This window comes from Bombus pascuorum, chromosome 6, assembly GCF_905332965.1.
Source record: "Bombus pascuorum chromosome 6, iyBomPasc1.1, whole genome shotgun sequence".
In the NCBI taxonomy this organism is placed as follows: domain Eukaryota; kingdom Metazoa; phylum Arthropoda; class Insecta; order Hymenoptera; family Apidae; genus Bombus; species Bombus pascuorum.
Window position 1 is genome coordinate 8768472 of NC_083493.1, and position 12274 is coordinate 8780745.

Below are 12274 nucleotides of genomic sequence, written 5' to 3' on the forward strand. Positions count from 1 at the left end.
AAATCGTTTTATAGGTGTATAATTTTCAATGGTCGAAATAATAAAAGCGCTTTACGTCAAACGTTTTGCATATTAGACGAGCGCTGAATTACCGATAATAATGATTTTAAACAGACATACAGAAAATATCCATCGAATAAAACTATAAATGTTCCATCAACTCTATAATTCATCGTATTTTATAGTTTTGCATGGCAAGTGGAAAGATTATGATTCGTGCGCTATGCATCAATTATAATTCATATCGCGCATGCAGTTCGAAAATGGAATAATTCAAAATGATTTAAACCAAGATGGGAAATTACAAAAATATTATTTCACCATTCACCGTTTCCTAAAATCTATTCTTTTCGGCAACAGTACGCGTTTAGCAAATAATTTTCCGCTTTGCCTGCAAAACTTGCTTCAGATACGTCGATTTTGTAATACGTACATACACGTGCTACACCTTGTCGTATACCAACTCATCGTATATCATTATTTCTTAAGACGTTAAGACACATTATATTATAATATAAATTAATATTACATTAAATATATATTACAACAATAACACAAGGAAACCATTATATATGTAAGTCGTATACAAAGTCCTAAGACTAAGAATACGAAAATAAGGAAGAAAAGCTAAAAAACGGTCGTCATAATGACCACCTTCGAAGCTCTAGTAATAAATATTAAATTTCGTCAATGGATAGCGACAGTCTGACTGACGTCGAACCAGATCCATTTGCCCGTGATTACTATAGTAATGGATACCTCGGAGGTCTTTCTTTGTATCGATCTGACGGATATTCCAAAAGTACATTACGTACGGCGACCACTTCGAGTATATATCGGGGCCACCTTCCAGGAAAATCCACGACGGAAGGAAAGGAAAGGAAAGGAACGCTCGTAATATACGTATATAGGAGAGTGCGATTCTTCCTACGCTTTTATCGAATAGAAACGAATCGCGCGGAAAACTCCGGCCCGATCTTGTTACCGTCACGGGTTATGCGATCTGGAAAGTGAGATCATTCGTATTTCTCGCGCGAGGCGAATAACAGAGAGTCTCTCCTACACGCCGCGACAAGATATTCTCGTCTGAATGAGCGTAACGCGTAGGAAACCGTCTCTCGTTGCTGTTCGATCCACTGATTCGCGTTCAGCTCCAACAATGTTAAAAGAGGCGTTGTAAATCGTAACGTCTCAAGGTTTATGATACCATTGACATCGATGATTCGCACGAGCTACCGGAAGCCAGAGGACAGGCACGTGGCTAATGGAGCATATCGAATAAACAAGATATTTTACGTCAAATCGAATCGATAGAAATTTTGTCCGTTTCTGTTCTCTTCTTCTGTCTTCCTAAGACTACAAGGGAAGAAAGAATCAAATTTTGTAGCTTTTATGAGGGAGCAAGTAAAGTAGAATTCGATACGTTGTCAGTCGATCAAAAACCTGTCTTTTTATTTGATTTTCGAGCTGAATATGTTGTTAATTTAAAAAATATTATCTACCTGTCATAGTATTAAAATATTGGACAGTAGCTTTGGTTTTTACGAAACCTCGTTAACTTATGGGCGAGCTACTTTTAAGAGGCTTATATCTTTGAACCTAACGGTTCAATCTAATTCAAAACAAATTATTTCCTTTCCGACTACCTTAGCGACTAACTGATATTAAAATGAAGAAATCAACGAATGGGCTATAAAATAAACTTATTAACTTACCGGTTCTCCTTCGTTTATTTCGGTTTATATTTCATCGATATTTTCGTTCATTCATATCCATATAATTATATCGCAAAAACCTATAACAGTTTACTTTTCACCGTTTACGATTCACTTACGTTTATATGTTACGATTAAGTTTTATAGTTTACTATAACACGTTTAGAGGAACAAAGTATCTACTTATTTTTGAATCACGATCGCTGATTGAATGAGAAATAAAGAATTTAGTTAGCGAGGAATTCGAAGCTTCGATGTCAAGCGTGTAATTATTCAATATTAAGATAGATATACCATCGAACGAAATAAAACGATTCACCTGATCGGAATAATTATGACGTGATGTATAATATAACAAGATGGTCGTAATAAACCTGATTCATAGTACCCACATCATCATCGTGCGAGTACGCAACAAATTGCTTAGGATACTAGTTCTTAAATCGTGACCCTTTCCAGTAAATTGCTATAAACTTCAGCTTCCTGTTAACCACGAAGTATGTACATAAATCGTGTCGTCAGGTTTTCTTCTTTGGTTATAGATAGACTACGGATGTTTATGGAAATTCAGATGTTTATAAAAACAACCGAAGGAACTGACGCTCAATCAAAATTCGTCTCATCCCCTGAATATTATAACGAGTATTTTACTTTGAATACATTTTATACATTGGTGCAGATTATATGAAGAAGAACATGACCAGCACGAGTCGTTTTTATGACTAGAAAGAAATATAGTATCTTGGAACAATTAATAAAAAACAACTTGTTACGTTCAGAGATACAAAAAGCTCTTAAAAGTGGCTCGACAATTATTTAAAAAATTATCGTAAAAACCAAAAGTATTATCGTTGAGACGAGGAACAGTTTAATGTTTTTCGATATTTTAATATCGTGACGATATTTTTAAAATGATGAAGAGAATTGAACAGTATCTATTGCTCTCCAGTGAAAAATAAAAAATGAAAAAGACACTTGTCATGTCGTTCTTCTGCAGCCTTCGTACGAACTCTATATATTTTTGTAGATTCTAATTTCTCATAAATTCGCAAACATCCGCAGTCTAGTTATGGTTTCCTTTGCCAAACATCGTGCGCCGTCTAATTTACGAGTTCGTCGCGACGCGTCCGACCGATTGCTCCTCCGTGTAACTTTATGAAAAGGGGAATAAATTCCTTTCAATCTGCCTCGCATCTGCGGGGCAAGGCTCTAAAGAAAAAAGGAAAAGGAACGAGATAACGAACCATCGTATATACGGTCAAGAACAATGGAACATGGAAGAAGAAGGAATATAATTAAGCCAGATGTGATATTGTACGTGTCCTCGAGGAATTTTTCTCTCTGTGCTAGCTGAAATATCGATGAATATTCAAGCGCGATGAAACGATACTCCGAAACTCGACGCGTTAAATATTAGGACTTAAATATTAGAAAAGTCAAATTGAGAAAACAGAATTATCATCGAATAATACGTTATAAATTATTCATGGTTGTAATAACGTAGACTTGGCACGATGTTTGATAATCGTACCTCGACGCACAACACTCTAAATTTAGTTTCGAAAGAATTCATTGTATACGAGAAAGAAACGAATTTATGAAAGAGAATTAATTTTAACCCTCTATAATCGTAATTTTGCTTCTGAGAAAAAATTGCAATCGAGCTTTAAAAAAAACTCAACCTTGAATGTTAAGGTTCGAAACTTCCAACGCACGTATATTATTTATTATTCAAGAATCGATAATATTTCTTAACTTGATACTATTAAATCTTAATATCGAATCACTGTGTGATATTCCTATGAAATTTTAAAAAAAAACCTTGCTTCTCGTTTTCGCTTTTATACCTAAGAAAAAGAACGAGGGAGCCTGACGCAAAGAATTCTCTCTCCTATAAGATGAATTCTTTTCTCTTATTTTTCTACTATCGAAAGCAGCAGAGAAACGGAGGATAGCAACAAGTTCAGCGCGAATATTCTATCTGCTAGAAATTTGACTTATTTTCTCCTATTCAGATACGATTCACACTCGGCTGATCGCGCCTGATACATCGCCACGCGCCATTCTTCGAAACCTTATTCAAAATATCCGATAATGCATCGAGATTTGTAATCCGCGCGCTCGAGTAACTATACATCGCTCAACGACTGACGAATATCATTACCGGCAGGTAATGAAACTTAATCGCGATTTCGCGCCGATTCGACGCGCAACCACTTTCCCCAGTTCATTAGACCGATTTAAGACCGATAATGACACGCATCAAGGAGAATGGAAAATAAAATTTTCAATTTAACAACAACGCGACGTTACGACGTTACGCTCGACAAATTCCACAGTTTAAGTAAAGTTTATAGTTTATCGAACGAAACCGAGCTTGGCTAATTATATTCGTAGCAACGGTTCTTTTCCAACTCCTCGAACAAATTATTCCAACGCTGCGAGCCATTCTTTCCAGGCACACTACTTCTGTTTCTCGGTAACTAAGATGCTAGGCTCGTTCCTTATAGTACAGCCTATACCCGGAAGCTTCGGCGTATACAGCATTATCGTGCAAGAGCCTCAGAGATCATCTGTTAGAGGATCTTGTAGTTGCAAGTAAACGCATATTGGGTATAGTCTTAGAATGGCTACTAAACGTACGTACTTTTAAGGAACGTTTCCACATACTGTTACGTGGAAACGAATTTGAAACTAGTTCCTTAAAATAGTTCTCTGGAAGCAGCTTCTTATAGTAATTCTCGTTTATAGTTTCGATCGACTTACAAAATGACAATATGAAACGAATACAAGGATATAAATTTCGATAAACGATACGATTGTATACGTGTGTATGTATAGATAAAATATCGATTTAATTCTTGAACTTAATTCCTTTTGTATGATACAATGACACGGTTAAAGCAATACCAAATATCTTTTTATTCGTCGGTGAAAACGAAACATTTCTGCTTAGTAACGAAGCTAAGATTCTTGCACCGTACAACAGCTACGTATGTCTATCGTTTCGTGAATCTTTCGAACATTCTAAATCGACCTATGTAAAGTATGTTTTCTGCTGCGAATCATACGAGATAAGGACCGATCTTCTGTTCATTTCATTGGCAAAAGAATTCTCGACGCGATTTTTATACCTGTCTATAGCTACCTATCACTCATTCTTATAGCAGGGTCATCGTGTAGTTAATAATTCGAGAAAACTGCAGCGAAGTTCGTCGAGGAAAACGTCGATGCGAAAGCAAAGCATGTACACTTTTAACGTGCTCGGCCTAGCAAGGTCGGCGAAGAAAGCGACCAAGCAGTCGGAAAGTTCACGATATTGCGTGCGAATTCTATAGACCGTCACAGCGAGATAATAGCGACGCTACCTGGACGTGTACATGTTTCTCAAAGCTTATTACAGGAGACAAGGACACCTCGTCTGTCGTCCCTATACGTGGTATGTCTCTGCATACGCGTGCGTGATTGCATTTGTCAATACGATAATCTTTGCGTATTGTTGTGTAATCCCGTAGTTTACCATCTGTGTGCACGAAATCCATATGTTTTCACGTGGTGTATACTGACTGTAGAAGAGATACCGCATATGGCAAAGCAAGATAAGCTGAGTAGTAGGTATTAATTGAAAATTAATTTCGTGCGATCAATTAGTAAGAATTATATTATACGCAAGTAAAGGCAGCCTGGAAAAAGTGTTGTACGAGAGATACCGCGAAAGAACAGTAAATAGAAAAGAAAAAGGAAGATGAGCAAGACGGTAATAAAGCAGAAATAGAGTAGAATAATCCATATTTCTAAATATTGTTGAAATTAAACAAATAATAACGATAATAATATTATGTGCAATTTTACTGCAAATTTATTGCAATTTACAAGTGGTTGAAGATTACAAATCTGAGAAAATGGTTTGAGATTAGGTGCTGAAAGAAGGATGCATAGTCATCCAATGGTTCTAGGTGAACGTGATTGACGATGAATACACCCTACTTGATTAAGCGAAGAAGATTAAAATTATAAAATAAAGAAACGGAGAATTTTTAAATAATCTTTGCGTTTGGTTCCAACTGCTTTGCATTATGCCGGGCTGTGGTTTATTTTCTGTTTTAAAGCTATTCGTAATACATCTAATTGTAATCTTATTTGGAGTTAGCTGCTTTACACGCTATTTTTCACTCCTCCGAAAATAACAACATGAATCTTCGCAAAAATTACATTAATTATAGCAATTTATTATACAGTACATTATATAGCTAAATATAAGATCGGCGATCAATTTAGAAATCAACCTAAAATAGAAACATCTTGAACGTCAAGTTGCAGTCGTCATTTATAAATCAACATTTAAAACTCTTGTTTACAATCTTTCATTACAATCATACAATAGTAAACTCTTTGTTACCTTCCTATTCCTGTAATAATCATTATATAGGAAGAACCGTTTTACTGCTAAATTGATTTATGCTTCTAACGCTATTCGAGCACTATTTTCCCTCAGAACTTTTCGAACTTCAGTTTCGTTCAGGAAACACGTGTACCTCCAAGTCTGACTAATTTTACGATCACGCTATATCTCTTCCAACAACAGTACGTGTACTTGCGTACCTACGTATAGAGTATGGTATGTATAAAGCATATCTGAGCACGCGAGCCAGCTTGTCGCGCTTATTCCGCTTGTGCCTGCCGGTATTCACGCTAACGACGAGCTTGTGTTCCCTGTCTGTTGAGAGGAGACGCGCCGTTTAATCTCGGCGAACGAAGAGCGTAAAAATCCAACACGAAACGAACAATGTATTAGATACTGACACGAGAGGTAGCTGTTTATCCTCCCCGAATCGAAGCGTTTGGGCAGAAAATTGAAAAAAAAGCCAGGGTGAAGACCAGATTTCTCACTGTTACGTCGCATGAGATGGTCCACGCGACATCCCTCATGGTCAGGCCGCCTAGGCCTACCCATGGTCACAGTGACCCGTATTAGGCCCAAGGAACCCCCATAAACCACATTTGTCAACCATTAAACTATGGTCATATAAACATCGCCGGTTTATGGAGGGTCCCAAAAAATCAGGGTTTTCTCAAGAACAAGGATACCCATGAGCCATAACTGCAGGAGCCTTTCTCCTCATATTTTGGTTATTAACATTGGCTATAACCAATGGGCATCGCGGATCGTTACCCTCACTATTCTACCGACAAATGTGAACAACGAATCCGCATTCTTAGTTCAGCAAGGGTACACCCACACCGAGCTTTCCTCCTAAATAGTACGAGATGGGTCAAACACTGCTCTACGACGCCACGTAGAGTCAAGTCACTTCTAGTCAACGATTCGGTCAAACACTGCTCTTCGACTATGCGGAGAGTCAAATCATTGCTATTACGCTCATCGGGCAGTCAGGATCTTGGGACATAAGGCGCTACCACCTCAACCCTCGGGTAAGACATTGTACTTTCGGCCGACATCAAAATATTCTCTGTATAAGTTCCACGTGTTGTAAACGGGTATAAATATATGTATATTAGATAACTGTAGACTACAGTTATTCAACCACAACCACCCCTATTATCGTAACAGAAATAAGAGGATCGCCCTGCTCGCGGTGTCGATTCGTATAATCGTAACGGGAATTTACGACTCCCGTTGACGCGTCTCAAAGCGAACGCGTCTCCCCGCGACTGGACGAAAATACACTCACTAATAGAAATTCTGTGAACTTTCACGAGGTTTTACCAATCTTTAGTAATATATGTATTCCTCGTTCGTTCAAAAGTCGAAATGGATTTACTGCGATTGAAGATTGTATCATATAATATGACTAAAGATTATGTAGAATATAATACGATTAAAAATGATCATTATAATATATAATAATTTAGAAACTTTTCTTCTATCTATCAAGCATAAAAAAACAATTTTGGACTGTGCTATTTCCTGTATATTTTTAGTACATTATCTGAAATATATATAAAAGTTTAAATGAATGCATCGGGAGAAAAAAAGAGCAGCGTGCGCTTACCTTGATACCACTGCGTCCCTGTTGTTTCAAAAGAACATTCTCCGGCTTCATGTCGCAATGAATGATCCTGTTCTTGTAAAGAGCGTCGAGGCACTGTAGCAGCGAGTGCGCGAACTTCTTCACGAGCTGCATACTGAAGCCCAGGAACTTGTTCTTCTTGATCAGCTCGTACAGGTTAATACTGAGCAATTCGAAGGTGATGCACATGTGGTTACGGAACGTAAACGAATCGAACATGTGAATGATATTCATCGTGTCGTCCTTATCTTGTTCGCGTAGCTTCCTCAATATCTTCACTTCTTCCTGTGCCTGACGATGGAACCTTTTCTCGTTCCTGACCATCTTCAGGGCAACGTGCTCCTGTTTCTTGTGATCGTACGCTTTCACAACCTGACCGAACGACCCTTTACCGATCACCTTCAGCACCTCGTACCTGTAGGCCACGTGATCGTGAGTCACGTGGATATAGGAACCATGTTCGTTGTCGTAGCCGTTGTTGTGAGGCCGACCGATTATCCCCGGCCTCTTTTTCGCGTTCGCCCCGATAAAGTATATATGCCGATAATTAAAGATCTCATGGTGCTCGTAAGGCGTCAGCTTATCCACGTAAATCTTCAGCACGACATCGGGCGTGGCGGTAATCGTCTTCGGCTTACGTATACCACTGCCGCAGGAACTTCCGTTCGAACATCCATTCTTCACCACCAACGCGGTGCTCGATTGACTGTTTGACTGCGTATGCTGAGACTCGTGAGCTGTAGTAGTAGTGGTGGTGGTGGTGTGACTGAAATTATGACTGGAATTATGAGTGAAATTATGACTGGAATTATTGTGACTCGAATTATGACTCGAATTGTGACTCGAATTGTGGCTCGAGTTGTGGCTTGTGTGCGAGCTCAGGCTCAAGTTTAAACTTTCCGAGTTCCCGGTCAGGCTGAGCAGGCTGTTGTTAGCGCTGGAACTTAAGCTCGGCAGGTGAGTACCAGCCATGTGACTGGTGCGGGTCAAGTAACTAGGCGACGATTCACTGGCAGACTGCTTCAAAGCTAACGTGTTACTCTTCAGGGGTGGTAGATGATTGCTTTCGCTCGTCGGAGCGGTGAAAGTCTGCGTTGAGATCGCGTTCGCGGGTACGAACAGTTTTGGTCTAGACCGGGACATCTCGAACGTGCTCGAAGATAACGTTAAGCTAGTCATTTGTGTCCATTTGACGATGATGTTCGAGCGTGTGTTTCGTCCCGGGCAGACCAACTGGTCGTTTATCGAAGGAAATGAAACAAGCAATCATTGGATGATTACTCGTACCCCGATACGGATCGATAAGGTGTCTTCTTTCTCTAAGGTTTTCTTTCTCTCGTGATTTCGGCTATTATTATTTCTTCTAACGTGTCACGATGTATTGTCGTTTGGATAAAAAACATATTGGTTCGTTGAGATTAATACACTAATTAAACGCGATTGTTATTGCTCAACTTACTTCGATCTTCCTTCTCGTCTTGCAGAATTCGCAGATCTAAGTCAGTTTATTTTATATTTGTATACAATATATATGTATAATAATATAGGAGTAAATCTAGTCAATCTGCCGATCTCGTTAACTAGCTTTTTCGTGTAAGTTAGTTCGCCCCGAATAAATTAATCGACTAAAGGATTTAATGCGATTTGAATTTCAGTCTCGTTCTCGGTGTCTGCTGAATTGCAACGTGCAAAATGCTTCTCCTTTTCTTTCTATACTTTGTCTCCTCGACGACTATTTAGTGAACCTTGAAATTATTAATTAACTCTCCTAAAACTTTACGAAGCATATTACGAACAAACTGCGATGCGTGCTCGATAAATGCGCATTGATTCTTTAGAAGAGCGTGTCGAATAAGATTCGATCCCTGATGCCGATGAAGCGGTCGCACGTGCGGCTTGAAATACAATCGATCGTCTAAAAATATTTCGTCGAGAAAGGAAAGAAGAAAAAAAAAAGACTTCTCGATGTAAATGCAGCGGACTAGAAATTGTGATGATTCTTCTTGTTGTAGCAAGCGCGAACTACGATCGTCGATCGTTAAAAAAGCTCGACGTGGTCGTCGATGGGTATATTCTTTCTTTCTTTCTTTCTTTATTTCGCGTGTTCGCCACTTTCGTTGTCACCCCTTCGTGCACGGCCTCTGTGCGCGGCTTCGAACGATGAAAATAAGAGGAACTATGAACCCAACACGACTGACGTCACTTCTGACTACCATGCACAGCTGTCTACCCCCCTCAGAATTATTCATCCGACTTGTATTAATTCCCTTCGTCGCTTGACCCTTCGCTCGTTATCACCAGCCAGTGTCTCCACCTTCTTTACCGCATTGGAACGACGCGATGCTCCTTTTACCTTCGTACGAAGTTTCGAACGTCTAATTTTATAATCTATCAAGCACGAGGGCAAACGCATCGTGCGAAAACTGTCTACCACCTCTCTGACTGGAGGTTATTGGCACCAGGCCGGCCAACACGAACGACTTCGCTCCATTGAATATTTTCTTTTTTCCTTTTCCTCTTTCTCCTTTTTTTTTTTTCAAGTTTCTTCAACCGACAAACTTTCGAATAGAATGTACATCAAGCTCTGTCAAAGTAACAACATTGTCGTTTTTCGTACAATGGATGTTCACTCTCGACGAGATTCACCTTTCTTGAAGCGTAATAACCGTTAATCAGAACAGCCATATACGATTCGATTCGAACGATTTGTCGCGAAGAGGATTCTAAGAGTAAATCGTCCTCGTCGAATGATCGTTGATAATCGATGGAAAGTCATTCGATGGTCATGAACGTCGTATACGATGAATATCTTTTTTAGCAGTAGAATTTTATTGACGAATTTTAATTAGTAAAGTACAGCTTCTCAAGTCTTCTCGGGCAGTTAATTATTCGTATGATCACGGACGAACGTGTTCTATTTACATGCATCGACATTCCCTGTGGTTCGTAGGTAAATCGTTCACATTATATCAATTCGAACGAAGATTACTCGCGATAGCAATTCGACGAACGTTCGTCGTCATCAAATCATGCCGAATTTTTTCGATTGCAACATATCATATTATCACACCTACGACGACACTGCAAAATCGAAATCGAGCCGCACCGCGTTGCCAGACAATATGCTGAATTTCTCACACGCTCGGTCGTGGACCCCGTGCACGCATGAAAATCGAAGCAAACACCGCGAATACGATGAACGTGGCCGCACCTTGATAACTGTTTACAAGCGAAACGTCCTCTCTCAGCGTTAATCGTGAGAAACTTGTTACTTTCGTCTCTTTGTTCTCGTTTGTTAAGACGATAATAAATGAATAAATGCAAAAGTTGGGTGGATGTTCAGGAACGACAGATTATTTTTCATCGAAACAAAGGCAAGCACGAAACGAAGTTCGTCGCTTCTGGCACACTGACTGGCTGGCTGGCTAGCTAGCTGGCTGACTTCTCTTTCTTTCTCTCTCTCTCTCCCACCCTTCCTCTTTCTCCGTCCTTCTCCTTTCTCGCGATTCTCCTTATCTATCTCTCTCACGCCGCCACCATGTTTATTCTTTTTATACCCCCGTTAAACGTTGTGTCAGGACGGTTCAGAAGGGGTAGACGACCAGGCAAAAGGATGAACGGCCAGACTAACTGGCTGATGCACGATCTCTCGCGTATTTAGCTGTCGGTTTTGAAAGAAGAATAAAAGCGATACCTCGCGGGAGAGATTTTTGCGGATCTTCGGCGGTTAGACGACGTAGCATGACGCTTCCCGTGGTAAAGATCCCTCTATCGTGATTTCTACGATTATCGAGATGCGATTGTCTATCATTTCTATACTGGATTCTGTGTACCTTCTCTATCTATATATTTCGAATACAGATGTTTTTGTTATCCCTTTCCCTTGTACTGAACGTTCGGCGTGTACCAAGCAAGTTGCACAGTCAATTCCGAAGAACGATAGGTACGCTGCTGAGGCTGCATTTAATAGCACTAAATTCTTTTACTTAATTCCGGCACAACTTTTCACTGAGAAATCCACACTCGCTGATTCGCGAACCACTCAAGGCGGGAGCACCATTACTCTATTCATAAAGAAACGCCTGCTGTGACACCCACGCATGCACTCTCACGTATACAGACAGTTGGTGCTTGCCGCACGCACAGGTGTCCACAGTCCATACGTATTCCTATATCAAAGACAGAGGGAGGACATAGACTAGACTGTTACTTTAGATGATTCGGTATCTCCTCCACGTTTTAGTTCCCATTTTCTCCGTGAAGTGCCTCGCGATATTATTTCACTTAAATTCGTCCAATAAGTCGAGTTAGAAGAAGTAAATAAAACCACGTATTCAAAATATAGGGGAAACAAAATCATAATCATCAAATATTAAAATAAGAAGATTCTAGCTATTAATCATATCGTTTCACCACGTGTATCAAGTTCAGCAGCTCAATTTAAACATTTTCTACAATGATACAAAAGTAACCCTAAAGATTATAATTTCAGAGTAACTACTAGCCAATAGCTGGAGCGTTACGTGC

At 39.6% G+C, this 12274-nt stretch overlaps 1 protein-coding gene across 1 annotated transcript in view; it reads right to left on the minus strand.

The window, feature by feature from the left end:
• LOC132907659 (dual specificity tyrosine-phosphorylation-regulated kinase 2-like) overlaps positions 1 to 11950 on the minus strand; it is a 50121-nt gene extending 38171 nt beyond the window's left edge. The window contains exon 1 of the mRNA XM_060960961.1: positions 7730 to 11950. Within this exon, the coding sequence (XP_060816944.1) occupies positions 7730 to 8926 (1197 nt within the window). The 5' untranslated portion in view covers positions 8927 to 11950. The remainder of the gene's footprint in view (positions 1 to 7729) is intronic.
• Positions 11951 to 12274: the final 324 nt, after the last annotated feature.